The 16,861-nt window shown below is 68.4% G+C and overlaps 8 protein-coding genes across 8 annotated transcripts in view; 2 read left to right on the forward strand and 6 right to left on the reverse strand.

Annotated features, from left to right (window-relative positions):
* Positions 1 to 45: 45 nt before the first annotated feature.
* On the reverse strand, positions 46 to 3,577 carry MICPUCDRAFT_50946 (uncharacterized protein; the record flags this gene model as incomplete). The annotated part of the gene is made up of 2 exons (XM_003061552.1): positions 46 to 1,660; positions 1,803 to 3,577. 2 exons carry the CDS (start codon positions 3,575 to 3,577, stop codon positions 46 to 48), a joined length of 3,390 nt encoding a protein of 1,129 aa, XP_003061598.1.
* Positions 3,578 to 4,019: 442 nt separating this feature from the next.
* Positions 4,020 to 7,818, reverse strand: MICPUCDRAFT_50947 (uncharacterized protein; the record flags this gene model as incomplete). Its single annotated transcript, XM_003061553.1, has 3 exons — positions 4,020 to 5,803; positions 5,978 to 6,682; positions 6,783 to 7,818. The coding sequence occupies 3 exons, from the start codon at positions 7,816 to 7,818 to the stop codon at positions 4,020 to 4,022; spliced, it is 3,525 nt and encodes a 1,174-aa protein (XP_003061599.1).
* Positions 7,819 to 7,928: 110 nt separating this feature from the next.
* On the reverse strand, positions 7,929 to 9,446 carry MICPUCDRAFT_50948 (uncharacterized protein; the record flags this gene model as incomplete). Its single annotated transcript, XM_003061554.1, has 2 exons — positions 7,929 to 8,883; positions 9,036 to 9,446. 2 exons carry the CDS (start codon positions 9,444 to 9,446, stop codon positions 7,957 to 7,959), a joined length of 1,338 nt encoding a protein of 445 aa, XP_003061600.1. The 3' UTR covers positions 7,929 to 7,956.
* Positions 9,447 to 9,600: 154 nt separating this feature from the next.
* MICPUCDRAFT_50949 (uncharacterized protein) lies at positions 9,601 to 12,231 on the forward strand (the record flags this gene model as incomplete). The annotated part of the gene is made up of 1 exon (XM_003061317.1): positions 9,601 to 12,231. The coding sequence occupies one exon, from the start codon at positions 9,601 to 9,603 to the stop codon at positions 12,229 to 12,231; it is 2,631 nt and encodes an 876-aa protein (XP_003061363.1).
* A 61-nt stretch (positions 12,232 to 12,292) lies between these two features.
* Positions 12,293 to 14,465, reverse strand: MICPUCDRAFT_50950 (uncharacterized protein; the record flags this gene model as incomplete). Its single annotated transcript, XM_003061555.1, has 2 exons — positions 12,293 to 14,256; positions 14,333 to 14,465. 2 exons carry the CDS (start codon positions 14,463 to 14,465, stop codon positions 12,293 to 12,295), a joined length of 2,097 nt encoding a protein of 698 aa, XP_003061601.1.
* A 56-nt stretch (positions 14,466 to 14,521) lies between these two features.
* Positions 14,522 to 15,271, reverse strand: MICPUCDRAFT_50951 (uncharacterized protein; the record flags this gene model as incomplete). Its single annotated transcript, XM_003061556.1, has 1 exon — positions 14,522 to 15,271. The coding sequence occupies one exon, from the start codon at positions 15,269 to 15,271 to the stop codon at positions 14,522 to 14,524; it is 750 nt and encodes a 249-aa protein (XP_003061602.1).
* A 322-nt stretch (positions 15,272 to 15,593) lies between these two features.
* MICPUCDRAFT_50952 (uncharacterized protein) lies at positions 15,594 to 16,106 on the forward strand (the record flags this gene model as incomplete). Its single annotated transcript, XM_003061318.1, has 1 exon — positions 15,594 to 16,106. One exon carries the CDS (start codon positions 15,594 to 15,596, stop codon positions 16,104 to 16,106), a length of 513 nt encoding a protein of 170 aa, XP_003061364.1.
* Positions 16,107 to 16,171: 65 nt separating this feature from the next.
* Positions 16,172 to 16,861, reverse strand: part of MICPUCDRAFT_48194 (uncharacterized protein) — a gene marked incomplete at both ends in the record, with an annotated part of 5,114 nt that continues 4,424 nt past the window's right edge. The window contains 2 exons of the mRNA XM_003061557.1: positions 16,172 to 16,385; positions 16,496 to 16,818. Coding sequence (XP_003061603.1) covers positions 16,172 to 16,385; positions 16,496 to 16,818 — 537 coding nt within the window. The remainder of the gene's footprint in view (positions 16,386 to 16,495; positions 16,819 to 16,861) is intronic.

The raw sequence follows: 16,861 nt of genomic DNA on the forward strand, positions 1-16,861 counted from the left end.
CTTTCTAAATTCTACGTCGTCTCCGCGTCGGGCGCTTCCTCCACCCTATTCTCCGTCCGTGCGAACGATCTCGATGACCCTCGTGTTGTAGCTCCGGCAGCTCTCGCAGGCGTGGTAGACGAAGTGAAACGGCGCGAGCGTCTCCGCGCCGCAGTCGTTGCACGCGACTTTCTGTTTCGTCTTCCCGTCGTCCTCCGACGTCGCGCGCTCCTCCGCGAGAATCGCGTCGAGCATTCGGAAATACGCGGTAAAGTCCCCTAAACTCTTCCGACACAGCGGACACGTGTAGTAGTGCTTCGTGTACGAACTGAAGCACGCGGTGTGCATGAAGTGCCCGCACGGTAAACACTTCACCGGAGTGTCGGACGTGAAAAGGAAGTCCTTGCACACCGGGCAGTCGCTCTCCATGGCCCCGCCGTCCGGGGTGTCATCCGCCTTGCCGCCCTCCCCGGCGGTGCACTTGTGCGGGCCCATCGTGAGCGACACGCACGAGTTACACTGCATGCAGTGGAAGAAGTCCTTCCCCAAACCTTTACCTCGGCGGCAGACGTTACAGAACGGGCAGTGGTACACGTCCCTGTCCTCGCTGTCGTCCCAGAAGTTACACACGGAGCAGAAATACCGCGCGACGACGACGCCGCACGCGTTGCACTCGCGCGCGCTCGGCTGTCTCTTCGAACACGCCATGCAGACCATCTCCGTCGTCGCGTACCGATCGATCGTGTGGTCCTCAGCTTCGTCGTGGCAGAACCGGCACACGTGCGCGGCGCCGCAGCACGCGGCGACGAGCCGCGCGCCTCTCGCGTAGTGCTTACACCCCATCCGTCTGATTTTTTCCGCGCTCGGAATTGGCTGGCACAACGACGCGCCGCCGCCGCCGCCGCCGCCGCCCTCCTCCTCCTCCTCCCGGAACGACGCCGCGCTCTTCGCGCCCGCGAGCGCGAGCGCGGCGGACGCGGTGTTCGGCTCGTGCCGCGGCGCCGTCGCCGCCTCCTCCGCGCCGGCGCCCGACCCTCCGACGACGCCGTCGCCGCCGGGCGTCGACGCACCCCCCCCGTCTTTCACGGCGGCGGACGCGCCCGCGCCCGCGCCCTCCTCCGCCGCGCCCCCGCCGCGTCCGTGATCGTTCGTCTCCTTCGCCTCCGCGAGCTGTTTCCGCCGCTGCTGCGCGCAGATCCACCGCGCCGCGAGGAGGTGCTGCATGAGGTACGCTTTACGTTCGGGGGCGAGCGAATCGTCGCGGGATAACGTCCGCGCCGCCTCTTCGAGCTGCTGGCGGTTCATGCGGAACATGTCGTCCCACGACGGGGTGTATCCAGTCTTGTCCGCCGCCGCCGCCGCCGCCGCCGCCGCGGCTTTCGCCCTTCGCGTCTCCGCCGTCGACTTATCTTTCGAGCTTCGCTGTTGCTGTTGCAGGTGTAAGTACTCCGCGACTTCGCCGAGTCCGTTCACCGCCGCGGCGTTCGGTTTATCCCCGCGGTGGGCGGCGGCGGCGGCGTCTCGGGGCGCCGACGAGCCCCCCGGAGCAGCCCCGGCGGCGGCGTCTCTCTCGCCCTCGCCCTCGCCCTCGCCCTCGCCCTCGCCCTTCGCGGCGGCGGCTTTCGCGTCCGCGTCGGCGACCTCTTCGCTGCTCCACCACGTCTCTAACCAGCTCGCGAACCTGAGGGTCGTTCCATACAAAGCGAAGTCGGGGTGGAGTTGAAAGGCGTCAGTCGGAGTTGAAAGGCGTCGAGGGCGGGGATCGAAAGCGAGGGGTGGGCTCAGAGTAACGCCGGCAAAAGTCCTGAAGGATCGGCGTTCACCACGCCAACGGGGTCGTATGGGAACCAGTGTATAGAACGCGCCGCGTGTTTCGGCTCGCGTCGCGCATCGACCCGATCATCGCCGCCTTCTCCTTCTCCGTGAGCGCCTTCCGCTGCCAGCTCAGAAGCGACTGAAGCACCTCCGCGCCGGTCCGTCCGATGATCAGGCCGACGAGCCGCGCTTGCTCGCTCACCGTGAAGTGCGACTCGAACAGAGGCCAGAGCTCAGCCTCCTCCATCGCGACGTGGGTTTCGAGGCACGTCCGCACCGCGACGCACGCGCCTTGGAGCCGGCGCTCCACCTCGAGCACCGCCGCGTGGTCGAGCTTCGGTTTCAAAGAGGACGCGGAAGCTTCGGACGCGCTCGGGGCGGGCTCCGACTTCGGCGCCTCAGCAGTCTTGTGCTTCACCGTCGCCTTCGTCCGCACGCTCTCCGGAGAGACGTCGCCGCCGCCGCCGCCGCCGCGCCCGCTCGCGTCCTCCACCTCCGCCACTTCCTCCAATCCCGCCGCTTGCCTGAGCTCTCGAAGGCACTGGTCCAGCTCCACGAAGAGCGCCGCCTCGTGCTCGTGATCTAACGTGTACGAGTGCGAGACGTTGTGCAGCGCTTCCTTCGCTTCGAGCGCGGGAAACACGAGCTCGTCCTCGCTCCGCGAGTGCGCGCGGTAGACGCCCCAGAAGAACACGAACCGGCCCTCGAGCGTTCGCAGCGCGCTCGCGCGATTCGTCTCATCCGCCGGCGGCGGCAGCGCGAGGACGTCCGCCTCGAGGCGTCGCAGCTCTTTCCTGAGCGCCTCGTGGAACTGAAAGATGTGGTCGATCGGACCCACCGGGGCCGGAGAGGGTTTCGCCGCGACGCCCGCGATGTCCTTCTCGGACGCGACCCTCTTCACGCGCTTCGCCGCGTGGCCTCCTCCTCCTCCGTCTTCCAGGGCGCCGTCATCGTAACCGCCCCAGCCCGCGCGTTTCCCCGTCTCGAGCCACGACGCGAGCAACGTCCGCAGCGGCCCTTGCTCCCCCGTGCTCGGTCCCCGCGCCAGCACCGGCCCCACGCTCGCGCTCGGGATGGCGCGTATGAATCTCGACACGAGATCCCTCTGCTCCGTCTCCGTGAAGTGCTTGTTAAACAGCGGCACGACGTGCGCGGCTTCCTTCAGGAGATGCTGCGCGAGCGCGGTCTTCGCCGCGTGCGCCGTCCTCGCGGCGTCTTGCACCGCCGTGAGCAACGCGTCCGGCAGTTTCGCCGCCGCCGTTTCCGTCTTCCCCGTCGCGATCCCGTCGTCGATCCCTCCTCCTCCTCCTCCTCCTCCTCCCGCACCCTCCTCCTCCTTCTCCGCCGCTCCCTCGCGGCCGCAACTGCCCATCGCGCGGTCCAGCGCCGCGGTGATCCCGTCGAACAGCGCGTCCTCCGCCTCGTGCTCGAGCTCGTACGCGTGCGCGACGTTGTTCACCCTCGCGGCGAGCGCCGGGAGCACGACGGCGTCCTCCGCGGCGACGTGCGCTCTGTACGTGGTCAGCACGAAGCTCCAGCGCGTCACGAGCTCGCGGATCATCGTCGACACGGAGACGGCGTCGTTCGCGTCGTTCGCGGTGTGCTTCGCGGTGGATGCGCTGTTCCCGGGCGAGGGCGAGGCGGGATCGTCGTCGATCATCGGGGTCGTCGGGGCGGCGTCGCGCGACGTCTCGATCGATCCCGCTGCCGCGCGCAGATCCTTCACGAGCGCCTCGAGCTCGTGCGTGAGCGCTTCCCTGAACTTGGAGTGGAACGTCTCCATCGCGGACGGCGGCGTCGCGGCCGTCGTCATCGCGTCCTCTCCTCGCCGCCCTCCCCGGGACGTCGTCGCGCGCGAAATTCGCCGAGGAGGGCGCGAATCGGTGACGAATGAATCCGCCGCGCGAGATCCCCGCAGCCTCCTCCGCGGAGAGATCGCGTCCCGCCCCCGGGGTCTTCGCGCGCGCGCGATGCCGTGGGTTCGCTTCGCACTGCCCTTCGCGTGCGCTTCTCGGACGAACGCCCCCGCGCGTGATCCGTCACGGCGCCGGGAGGTGTGCCCGCCGAGGGACCAGCGTCGAAGACGCGGTCGCCAATTGTCACGGAGAGAGCGGGTTGGTGCGGCATCACTGCCAGCGCGGCGCGGCGATCCGGTCCTGTCACTGCGCTGCTGGAAAAAACGCTTCGGCTCTTCTAGTAGCCAGAGTCTGGTCTAGTCTAGTCTATCAGCCTCCTTCGACGTATTCGCCCTCCTCCTCCTCCTCCTCCTCCTCCTCCTCCTCCTCCTCCTCCTCCTCCTCCTCCTCCTCCTCCTCCTCCTCCTCCTCCTCCTCCTCCTCCTCCTCCTCCTCCTCCTCCTCCTCCTCCTCCTCCTCCTCCTCGGCATCTTCGCCTTCAAGCCCCGCGTCGCCGCCGTTCTTCACGAGCGGCGCGACCGTGCAGCGTATGAACCGCATCGCGAGGTGCGACTTAGGACCGACCCAGTAAATCTTTTCGCACCGCCCGCAGCGCCAGTAGTCCTCCGTGGCTTCCCTGACGCCCCTCGGAACCTCCCCGGACGCCACCGCGGCGTCCACCTCCTCCTCCGTGCACCGCCGCGATACCTCGCCGTTGCACTTGGCGCATCGAGACAGCAGCCTCGATCGTTCGAACGTCAGACCGAAGTGATCGGAGACGATCGCGAGCTGTCGCCGCGGATCGTCGGCGTCGACGAGAAACGACGCCGACGCGTCTCTTCGCGCCGCCAACCGTCGGTCTCTCGTGAGAATCACGCGGTCGTCAACTCGCGCGAGCGCGAGCAGAGCGCCGTGCTCGTTCGCGACGCCCGAGGGGACGTGCTCGGCGTCGACGCCCAAGCATCGGAGCCATCGCGCGAGGCGGCCGAGCGCGCCGTCGGCGACGAATTTGTGACGACGACCGACGGCGCCGTCGCCGGCGGACGCGGGCGTCGCGCCGGCGTCCTCGGCTCTGCTTCCGACCGCGACCGGCGCGACGACCGCGGCGGCGACGCGCTCGATCACCGCGGGAAGCGCCTTGAAGACCAAATTCGCGGCGCCGGCGCCGGGATACATCGCGCCGCCTCGAAACCCCCTCGCCCTCGCGTCCATCACCGTCGGCGTCGCTCGCCGATGGCCCAGCGGCGGAACGCTCCCGGGCGGGTATCCAAACATCTCGACGCATTCTTTCGCCGTCGCGAGCCGCACGCGCCGTCGCGCGACGTTAAAGTGCGCCGCGGTCAAGTGCAAATCGACCTTATCCACGCCGCGGAGGAGAAGCACGCACGGCGAGAGCGCGTCCGGCGTTTTGGCTTTCGTCACATCAGGCGCGGACGCGGCGGAGCCTCCTCCTCCGCGGATCACCAGCGCGACCGTCTTGAGCACCGCGGCGGCGGCGACGCCGTCCCCGAGCGCGCGCGCGACGTCCGACGCGCTCGGGCCGGTGTCGCGCGGGAGCTCGATGATCGTGGGGTCGCCGCCCGCGCTCGGGAGGCGATCCCGCAGCGCGGCCGCGACGACGGAGGGGGGCAGCGGCGTCGACGCGCGAGCGTCGTCTTCTTCCTCTTCGTCTTCGTTCTCTTCGTCTTCGTTCTCTCTCGCGTCCTCGAGGTCGCGCTTCTCCGCGGCGGTCGATCCACTCTGAAGAAAAACTCCTAAGAACGCCGCCGCGGGCACCGCTCCCGCCGCGGACCCGCCGTGCGCCTCTCTCAGCAAACGCACGCACACGCGCGCGTCTTGCGCGGCGTACGCGAGCTGCGCCGCAGTCAGCGGCCGCCGCGACCAATCGCTCGTCGTCTGCGATTTGTCCAACCCTCTCCCGAGCCACGCCTCGCACGCGGCGGAGAGCCCCGGTCGGTGGCCTCTCGGGCCGCTGAGCTCCTGGAGGCACAGCGCGGACGCGACGTCGCGGACGGCGTCCGCGATGGGGCCGGGGTACGACGCCGCGAGCCGCGACAGGTCGTCGCGGAGGCCCCACCCGACCACCGTCGGCGGCGTTTTTATTAAGTGTCGTTCTATACAAAGCGATGTCGGGGTGAAGTTCAAAGGCGTCAGTTGAAGTTGAAAGGCGCCGAGGGCGGGTATTGAAAGCGTGGTGTAGGCGGAGAGACACGACGGCAAAAGTCCTTAAGGAACGGCGTTCACCACGCCAACGGGGTCGTATGGGAACCAGTGTAAGGAGAACGCACCTAACTCTCTCTCCGACGCGCCGGCGGCGGTCCGGATCCGCGGCGCCGTGAGGATCGCGCGCAGAGCCGCCGCGACCTCGACCGAGCTCGACCTCAGCGCGAGCATGTCCACGAGGACGACGCCGCGCTCGCCCGCGAGCTGCACGAGCGCGGTGGGGTTCCGCGGCGGTGGACGTTCCGTCTTCTTCCCGGCGTTTCGCGGCTGCCATTTCGCCCGCCGCCGCCCGCGCGGCGCGCTCGGCGGGTCCGGCTTCCACTCCGTGTCCAAACCGATCACCACGTCGTCTTTCAGAGCGTCGATCGCGCGGTCGAGCGTCTCGACCGCGTCCACGAGAAGGATCGACGCGGGCGGGATGTCCAGCGATAAGAACCGCGCGTCGCCGTCGCCGTCGTCGTTCGCCGGCGCCGGCGCCGGCGCCGGCGCCGGCGGCAGATCCGATCGCGTCTTCTTCATCGCGTCCTCCTCCGCGGTCAACGTCTTCATCAACGCGATCGATGCCGCGTCTTCACCCGCGAGAGCGTTCGCGACGTCCCATCGCCCCTCGCGCGCGAGCGCGCGGAGCCGCCGCTCGACGTCTGCGCCGCCCGCCTTTGGGTAATTCGAGGGTCCGTACGAGCGAACGTCGGGGAGGCGTCGAAAGGCGTCAGAAGCGGAGTCGCAAGGCGTCGCGGTGCGCGGTGTGTCGGGATCGAAAGCGAGGGACCCTGGGCGGAGAGAAACGAACGCCGGGCGAGAAAGTCCTTAAGGATCGACGTTCACCACGCGAACGCGGTCGTACGGGGACCAGTGTGAGATAGAACGAACGCGCCTTCGTCGTCGTCGCCGGCAGCCCCAGCCGCGCCAACCGCTTCCACTCCGCGCGCGTCCCCACGCCCGCGTGCGCCCTCGCGTACGCCTCCCTCGCCGCGCGATCGAGACAGCCCGCGAGCGCGTCCGCGAGGACGTCGTGCCCCGCGCGCACGAGCGACGCCAGCGCGGCGGGGGTCGCGAACGCGACGAGGTTGAAGTGTTTGACGAGGGAGACGGCGGCGGCGACGCGCGACGCGTCGGACATGTGTCCGACATTTCGTCCGACGTACCACGTCAGCGCCATGTCAGCAGCGTCGTCGTCGTCGTCGTCGTCGTCGTCGCGCGTCCGGCAGCGCGCGTCTACTAGGTCGGGAAGATCGAGGCCGACGACCGCGACGAGCCTCGCGACGGCGCGGGGTTCCATCGAGAGATTTAATAATTCGTCGTCGAAATCGTCGTCGACCGCGATCGCGTCCTCCGTCGTCTCCCCTCCGCCAGTGACGCGTTCGCGTCGCATATCCGCGCGCACGACGCGCATCACGAGCCTCGCCGCGCGCGCTCTCGCGCGCGGGCACGCCACGCGCGTCGCGTTCGCGTCCGTCGTCGCGAACGCGGCGCGCGGAGCCGGCGTCGCGAAGGTGGACAGCGCCGAGAGCATCATCTGCGTGAGAGGCGACGACGACGACGACGACGACGACGCGACGGGCGTCCTCCTCGCGAGCGACTCCGCGCACGCCACGACGAACGCGGCGGCGTTCGTCACGCTCGGCAGCAGCGCCACGAACGCGTCGCGGACGTCCGAGAACGACGTGCCTCCGGGGACGTACGCGGCGCGCAAGGCGTCGACCGCGACGGCCGGGTCGACGTCCCTCGTCGTCGCGCGATCGCGATCGCGTTCGCGATGGCGTTCGCCGTGACCGCCGACGTCGTCGCGCTCGCCGACGTCGCCGTTCGCGGCATCGCGCGTCGACGGCGGCTCGTCCGCGTCGACGGCGAGCTGAAGGAGGCGCTCGGTGACGCGCGCGACGCCCGCGCGCGCCGCCGGCGCCATGGGTGTGACGAGGAACGACCGGATCTCGGAGCTATTTATTTTTGGCGTCGCGTCGCGTTGCAGTGCAGTGTGAACGCGCTGGAAACGACGGAAACGCGTGCGGACGCGACGATAACGAACGTTTATTATTCATCATCATCAGCAGCACTCCCCCTCCGGCGGCGTCCCCGGCCCGTCCGTCTCCTCGTCATCCAGCTCCGGAACATGCTCCATCCTCCACACGATCCCCGGCCCCATGCACGCGTGCACGTGCCTGCAATCCGGCGAAACGCCGCACGCGCGAACGACGTTTTTATCCTTAAAGTCCCTGTCCTGCTCAATCTGCTTGACGCACTCGCCGGACGCGACGTCGAACACGCAGACTACGCCGTCGGCGTCGCCGGCGACGACGAACTCGCCCTTCGCGTCCACGCCGAAATCGCTCAGGTGTGGGAGCGCGCTCGCGCTTTTTATCGGCTTCCTCGCGCCCGGGAGCTTAAACGACGACAGCGTCTTCTCCGCGGCGAGGTCGAACACCTTGATCCTGCCGTCGATGGACTTTGAAACCACGCGGTCGCCGCTCTCGCCGATCACGCGCACGCAGTCGACCGCGACGCCGTCGTGCGTCACCGGCAGCGTCTTTAAGGTTTGAAAGTTTCCCCACGCGCCGCCGCCCGACGGAAACGTCCACTCCTTGACGGTGCCGTCTTGGTGCCCGGTGTACGCCCCGTCCCCATCGCGTTTCATCGCGACGCTCACCGCGTCGTGCGTCGCGAACGACCCGAGCTGCTTCTCCTCGCGCCAGTCCCACACGGTCACGACGCCGTCGCTGGTGAGCGCGGCGAGGCGTTCCGGCTTCGCCGTCGACGCCGGCGAGAGATGCAACATCTTCGATTCGGGCCCTCCTCTCATGAGCTTCACGACTCTCCCCTCCACGAGGGAGATGATCTGCACGCACGCGTCGTCGCCGCCGCCGACCGCGAGGAGGCAGTCCCCGAGCTCGTGCTTCGTGTACCCCGCGCCGTTCACGAAGCAGCACGCGGTGAGATCCCCGCCGGCGACGTGCGTCGTCTTTTCGTTTTTAAACTGCAGGGTCGTTCCATACGAGCGAACGTCAGGGTGGAGTTGAAAGGCGTCAGATGGAGTTGAAAGGCGTCGAGGACGGGGATTGAAACCGAGGGGTGGGCGGAGAGACACGCCGGGCAAAGTCCTTAAGGATCGGCGTTCACGACGCCGACGCGGTCGTATGGGGACCAGTGTATAGAACGCGCCTGCAGGACGACCGCGACGTGATCGCCAAAGTGCGCGTCGTCGTACACCGTCGCGAAGTCCCCGCCCACGGTCGCGAAGAGGTTCTTGCCGCCGTTAGGGAGGTGATCGAACTCGAGCTTCCGGACCGACTCCGCGTGCTGCTCCTTCACGATCGTCTTCGTGATGACTTTCTTCAGGAGATCCGTCTTGAGTTTCTTCAGGGACGGGCCCGCGCGCGCTTCCTCCTCCGCGCGCACGCGGCGGAGCTTCGCCTGGGGGCTGTTCATGTTTTCGTCGTTCGTTTCTTCGCCGCGAACAGACGGACGAACGAAGGGGGAGGGTCTCGCGAGCGCGCGGACGTCCGACGGCGCTCCGTGAAGTGGTCGACGCCTCCGCATCTTTTGAATCTTGCTTGCAGGTTTTTCTTCTGGATTTTTATTTGGCGCGTGGCGCGCTCCAGTCAGCGCTCGAAGCGAGCCCTAGAATTTGCCATCGATCGATCGCGACGATCCGCGGGCAGAGCGCAGCGCGCGGGTCGACGCGAACGCCGCGATGTCGCTGGCGACGCGGGAGGTCCCGCCGCCGCCGCCGCCGCCGCCGAGCGCGGGGGGCGGATACGCGGAAACGCCCAACCAAGAGCGAAGCATCGCGCTCCTTCCCGGGATCTCCCTCGCGGGCGACGCTGGGCCCGACGGAAGGCAAGGGTCCGGGTTCGTGGAGGCCGTCGGCGACCCGACCGCGGACGACGCCCTCTCGTGGCACGTGCAGAAGATCAAGGAGAGGCAGAAGGACGTGGACGGGACGGAGGAGGACGTGAAGAAGCGCGCGAGGGCGACCGTCGAGACGGCCGCCGCGGCCGCGGCCGCGGCGGCGGCGACGTCGGCGGGCGACGACGACGCGGAGAACAAAAAGACCGAGAAAGCCGACGACACCGACGACGGCGCGGAGACGATCGCGGCGCCGTTCGCGTTCGGTCCCACGCACGCGGACATCGCGATCAAGCACTACCGCGAGACCCCCGCGCCGCAGACCGCGGAGACGCGCGAGGGGCGGCCGCGGAAGCGTAAATCGCGCTGGGAAGACGCCGACGCCGCGTCCGCGTCCGCGTCCGCGGCGGCGGGCGCGTCGGCGCTCGCGCCCGGCAGCGCGCTCGCGCTCATCGGCGGTGGCGGCGCGGGGGGCGTCCCGAACGCGCAGGCGATCAAGGCGCACCTCGCGGCGATCGCGGCGAGGCACGGCGTGCAGGGAGAATTCTCTGGGAGTCTCGGCGCCGCGGAGGGCGGCCCCACGCCCGCGGACTCGGACGACCCGGAGGTGGTTCGAAGCTACGCGAAGTATAACGACTGCTGCCAGCGACTGAACGCGGGGGACTTCGTGGACGTGAGAGCGGAGCACGAGCGGTCGCCTTCGCCGCCGCCGAGGTACGACAAGTACGGAAACAGGACGAACACGCGCGACATGCGCATGCGGGACAAATTGATCGAGGAACGGAGCGACCTGATCGGATGGCTCGTGACGCGGTGCCCGCACTTGTTCCGCCCGCCGCAGGACTGGAAGCCGAGGAAGAAGACGCGCAAGATTTACTTCCCGTTGAAAGAATATCCGGGGTATAACTTCATAGGGTTAATCATCGGCCCGCGAGGGAACACGCAGAAACGGATGCAACGCGAGACGAACACGCGCATCGCGATTCGCGGAAAAGGCAGCATCAAAGAGGGCGCGTCGAGGGAGCCCGGGACGGACTACAACGAGGACGACGACTTACACGTCGTCATCACCGGTGACACGAACGAGGAGGTCGACCGCGCCGCGGCGATGGTCGAGAGCCTCATGAAGCCCGTGAACGACGACTTCAACGAGCACAAGCGCGCGCAGCTGCGCGAGCTGGCGCTCATCAACGGCACGCTGCGCGACATCGACGGCGCCGCGTGCCGCGCGTGCGGCAAACCCGGGCACAACGAGATTAACTGCCCGGAGAAAGACCTCGGGGGGTTCCGCGCGGACGTCGCGCTCGTGACGTGTAAGATTTGCGGCGACGGCGGGCACCCGACGATCGATTGCCCGATGCGGCGGAGCGGCGCCGCGGGCGCCGCCGCCGCCGCGGAGATGTCGAGCGAGTACCAGTCTTTCCTCTCCGAGCTCGGCGTGGACAAAGCCCCGGGCGGGTTAGGCGGCGGCGGGCTCGGACCGAGGCCTGGGCTGGGGCTCGGCGGTGAGCGACCGGAGAGGGTGATCGATCCCTCGAAGTGTTACGTCGGTTCGTTGCCGGAGAGGCTGTCCAACGACGAGCCGGCGATGCGCGAGATGTTCGGACGCCACGGCGCGATCGAGAAGCTCGACGTCATCCGCAACCCGGACGGCACCCCGAAGGGGTTCGCGTTTATTAAGTTTGGCGACGCGGACTCGGCGAAGCGCGCGATCGACGCGCTGCATCGCGCGCCCGTGGACGGGAGGATGATCCAGGTGAAGATTGCGGGGGATAAGAGTAACGACCGAGACCGCGCCGGCGGCGCCGCCGGCGCCGGCGGCGGGTTCAACCGACCGCCGGGCCCGCCGGCGATCATGGCCGGGATCAACGTCCCGCCGCCGCCACCGCCCTCGATAATGGCCGGCGTGAACGCCCCGCCGCCGCCGCCGCCGGGGATGGGCGGCGGCGGCGGCGGCGGCGCCGGAATACCCGGCCCGCCGGGGCTTCCGGGGATGGCGTCCGTGGCGCAGCACCGGGACCGGCCGCCGCCGGGGCCGCCGGGTCCGCCGATGACCGCCTACGGGCATCACCACCCGGGCGGGCCGCCGATGCATCACCAGATGCATCATCCGCACCATCCGCAGATGATGCCGCCGCAGCAGTACGGGCAACCGATGACGATGCACGTGCCGCCGCCGCCGGGGATGGGGATGGGGATGGGGATGGCGGGAGGGATGGGCGCGGCGCCGCCGCCGCCGCCGCCGCCGCCGTCGAACGACGCGGGGATTCCGCCGCCGCCGCCGCCCGAGATGGGGGGGATCCCGCCGCCGCCGCCCGTGGACGGCACCGCGGGGTTCCCGCCGGGGCACGCGCAGGGGTGGGGTGGGGTGACGCAGCAGGTGCCGCCGCCGCCGGGGATGGCGCAAGCGCCGCCGCCGCCGCCGGTGGATCCGGAATACGAGAGGTTCAAGCAGGAGATGGACATGGAGATGTAATAGAACGTTCGATTCACGTCCGTTACTGCTGGTCTTCACCCTAAACCCTAAAACTACTAGACTAACGATCGTCGTCCGCGCGCGCTTCCCCGCCCTCCTCTGACGGTTCCGGCGCGGTCAACAACCGAACCATCCGCGCGGCTTTCGGCCCGCGGTCGTTTCCTACGTGCGGCAATATCGCGCGCGGTTTCAACCAACGCATAAACGCCCGCAACTCCGTGAAGCTCGAGTGCTCGCTGTACGGCAGCGCGTACTGAATCAACGACCCGCGCTGCGTGCGCTTCGTCGCCCTCGCGGTCTTCGCCGCCTTCTCGAACGTCCACCCGGTCGGTTTAAACGCGATCACGGTGTCGTATCGGTTTTTGTAATACCGCAAAATCGTCTTCATCCGCGCGAACGACGTGCTGCCCATCGGGACGACGTGCAAGTTCGTCTCCGTGTCGTCCGTCGTGACGGAGTCCATGTACGTCTTATCGATCGCGTCCCCGAGCGCGTCTAAGACTTGACGCTTCTGTTTGCCGACGTAGACTTTCTTCCCGAGCGCCTTGGCGGCTTCGAAAAAGACGCGTTCTTTGCCAATCGTGTACGTACCGAAGAGGAACAAGCACTTGGGGTTAAAGTTCTCCGCTTTCACGGCGACGGCGACGGCTTTCAGAACCTCCTCCTGCGGAGGAAACGCGTGTTTCGGGTCGCAGTACGTCGTGTCCAGCATCACCGCGGGTCTCCTTTCCTGGATCCGTAAAAGACCAGGGTCAAGCGTCATCGACGCGTGGAACCGGCAATCGCCCGTCGCGAGCACCGGGCCCCCGCCGCCCGGGATGTCGTCGAACACGATCATCACCGCCCCCGGGCAGTGGTTCGCGTGCACGAACCTGCACTTCACGCCCTCCACGATGAAGTCCCTTCCGACGTCCACCGCGCGGAGTCGGGATTTCGAGATCCCCAAGCGGAGTTGGCAGAGTCGCGCCGTCGGGCGCGAGCACCAGACGACGCATCCCTCCGACGGCGTCGACCTCGTGAGCCCGGCGTAGTGGTCCGCGTGGAAGTGCGTCAAGAACCAGTTCTTACACCACCCGGAGTGGGACTTGCCGTAGCCGCGGAAGCCGTCGACGATGAACGTCGTGCCGGGGACGCGGATCCACGGCGGCGGAGGGGGGAGGTCCTGGGCCGCCGCGGGAACGTACCGCGACGACGACGGACGGGGACGGTCTTTCCTTCGCTTCGACGGCGGCGCGTCGACGTGGCGTCCGGATCCGGACGACGACGACGGAGCCGCGGAAGGCGCCACCGCCTCGCCTCGCGCGAACGCGAACACGGGGGCGACGGCGACGGCCTCGCGCGTGGGGTGCCACCCGCCGGCTCCAGTCGTCGTCGTCGTCGTCGGCGGCGGCGGCGGCGGGGAGACTTCTCGAGCCTCTATCGCCGCGCGCAACCGCTTCCTCGCGCCGAGCGTGCCCACCCCCATCGCCCGCAAGTCCTCGTCCGTCAGTCTCTCCAGCGCGTCGAACGTGAGCTTGCGCTCCACGGCGACGGGCGCGAACGACGGCTGGTCGACGGCGTGACACCACGCGGCGACGTCGTGCCATTCGCCTTCGCCGCCCTCGTCCCACGTCGCGCCGAGCGCGTCGTCGCGCGCGACTTCTTCTTCATCATCTTCGTCGCCCTCCCATCCCCCGGTCTCGTCGTCCAGGCACGCGTTGACGTGCGCGACGCGCGCGAGGGGCGTGTCCGCGAGCGAGCGAAGCGCGCGGTCGCACACGGGGCATCGCTCGTCGTCGTCGTCGTCGTCGTTTGGACGTCCGCGGTCGTCGCCGTCCCCGCCGCCCGCGGCGTCCGATTCGTCTCGGTACAGCTCCGCTACGGACGATATCACCGCGACCTCGTCGTCGTCCTCCTCCTCGTCGAGGTTTTCCTCCGGCGTCGCCTCGCCCTCGCCCTCGCCGTCCCAATCCTCGCGCGCGGTCGGCTCGTCGTCGACGACGACGTCGATGGGTTCGTTTTTGTTGGCACCCCCGAGATCCGCCGCTTCCGCGGCCGAATCCGTCCCCGCGCGGACGTTCGTGACGTCCGCGAGCGCGGGAGTCGATCCGCGCGATCCCACGACGCCATCGCGACGCGCGTTCGTCCGGCGAGGGCCCGGACGCGCGCGCGGGCGCCGCGGAAGTGAACGACAGCGGAGCGGTCAGATTCGAAAAAATCGATGACGACGCGAGTCGCGACAGCGACATCTGCATCTCGCACAACGAAAGAATCTGATGTCTGTGACGCGGCGCCTCCTAGCTAGTACCCTCTACTCGTCGTCCTCCTCCTCCTCTAACAACGACCTCCCCTGCGCCATCACCCCCCGGAACGTGCACTGATGCGCCTTCCTCTGCGCCTCGAAGAGACGCGCGGTGAGAACCTTATCCACGTCGTCGAACGCGCCGCCGCCCTCCTCCTCCCCCAATTCTCCCCCGCCGCCGCCGCCGCCGCCCCCCGGCGCCTCCCGCGGATCCGGGAACGACAGCTTCGGGCGCTGCTTCGGGCTCTTCTCCGCGGTCGCGTCCTCGTCGTCGCTGCTCTCCCACTCGCCGCCGTCCCCCGCGCCTTTCCCCGGGGACGTCCCCGGGGACGTCCCCGGACCCGCCGCCCCCCCGCCGCTCTCGATCTCTTCGAGGCGCGCGGCGACGTCGTCCAACGCGACGGCTGGCTTGGCGTCGGCGTCGGCGTTGATGGCGTTGGCGTCCGCGTCCGCGTCCGCCGCGGGGTCCTCGAAGAGCTCCCTCGGGGGCGACGCCCACGGCGTGTCCGGCTCGTCGATCTTCATCTTCGCCTGCGATGGGGAAGGGAGGGGAGGGGAGGGCGTGAGGACGACAAAGGGGGGTGGGGTCGCGGACGATCGATCGGTCGATCGACGCCTCGCTTCGACGACGGCCGGGGGCGACCGATCGTCGGGGAGGGTCCGCACCGATTTGTTCGCCTCGTTGTAGCTGAGGTTCTGCTCGTTCCACACGATGTGCTTGCGCTTCGCGGAGTCGGTCGTCGCCGCCGCCGTCGCCATCGCGGCCCTCGCGGCGCGTTCGCCTCGCGGGGCGGTCGCGCTACTCTCGGAGCGCGGATCTGGGCGTCGTTCGCTCGCGTCGGAAAGGACCCGCGGTGTGCGATGACGCGCGCGCGCGTGCGTTCGGACGCGTCGCCGCGATCTGTCCGCGCGCGTGCGTGGCGCGTGCGTACGTCGAGCGTCGTAGCGCGCGTCGCGAGTTGTGCGGCCGTCGCGTCGTCCGATATCTTGGAAAACCTACACTCAGCTACGACTCGCGTGTCGTGGCTTTTCTTCTCTTCAATATCCCCAGCGCGGGACGACGTCGGCTCGCCCAGCGATCATGTCGCCAAAGGGAACGGGAAAGCCGTTCATCGAGTGGTGCGCAGAGAACGGCGAGCGCGGTGAGAAGCTCCTGAAGGAGTACTGCGACGCGGACAGGGGGGCGGCTGAAGTGGCGAAGGGGTCGAACTACAGAGCGCTTTGGAAGTGCAGCAGTGCGGGGTGCGGGCACGAGTGGCGAGCTCAGGTAGGTACCCGCACGTTGAGCGACAGACCCCACGGGTGCCCAAAGTGCAACCCTGGAGGTAGTAATGGAGTTACCCCGACCGACAATTTCCTCACGTGGTGCGCGCAGAACGGACGGCGAGGTGCCGAGCTCCTTCGTGAATATCGCGACCCGAAGAAGTTGCCCGACGAGGTGAAGAAGGGGTCGAACTACGAGGCGCTTTGGAAGTGTGCGAAGTGCAAGCACAGGTGGCGGACGAAGATGAACAACCGCACGAGGAGGGTCAGACCCATCAGATGTCCGCAGTGCAACCCTCCTGGAGCAACGAAGCGACGCAAACAGGAATGATGGACACGCGACGAGGACGACGACGACGTTGACGTTGAAATACCGTACCCTTCACGAACGACTCGTCAAAACGCGACTGCTCTCCCTCGCGTCTCCTCCTCCTCCTCCTCCTCCTCCTCCAACCCTCCAAATCGCGACAGATCCACCGTCACGTACTCCTCCGCGGTCGCCACGCCGCTCGCGCCGCCCTTCTTATACACCCTATCCACCACGTCGAACAGGTGCGACGTCGACGAGTCCGCCTGCGACGTGAGCAGCACCGTCCCCACCGGCAGCGACCTGAGGGTGATTCCATATAAATCGTCGGTCAGTTGAAAGGCGGCGCGATCAAACGTTGAAACCGAGGGACTGGTGAAAACGAAACGTGCGCAGCAAGCCCTCGAACGCACCGTAACAACGCGGTGACGCGCGCCACGCCCTCCCCGTCCAGATGCTGCAACACCTCGTCCAACACGAGGAGGTCGCAGTCGACGCCGCCGCGCGAGGACGCGAGGTCCGCGTGCGCGAGCGCGAGCGCGAGCGCCGCGCGGCGTCGCTCGCCGCCGCTGAGCTGACGCAGGGATCGCTGCACGCGGCCGCCGGCGTCGACGTGCGCGTGGATGATCTTTTCAATCTTCTCGGCGGAGGCGGCGGACGGCGGCGCGGGCGTCGGCGGCGTCGCGGCGGCGGCGGCGGCGGCGACCTCGTCGTGTTGGACGAGGTGTTGCAGCATCTGGACGGGGAGGGCGTGGCGCGCGTCACCGCGTTGTTACGGT

This window comes from Micromonas pusilla, assembly GCF_000151265.4.
Source record: "Micromonas pusilla CCMP1545 genomic scaffold MICPUCscaffold_10, whole genome shotgun sequence".
In the NCBI taxonomy this organism is placed as follows: Eukaryota; Viridiplantae; Chlorophyta; class Mamiellophyceae; order Mamiellales; family Mamiellaceae; genus Micromonas; species Micromonas pusilla.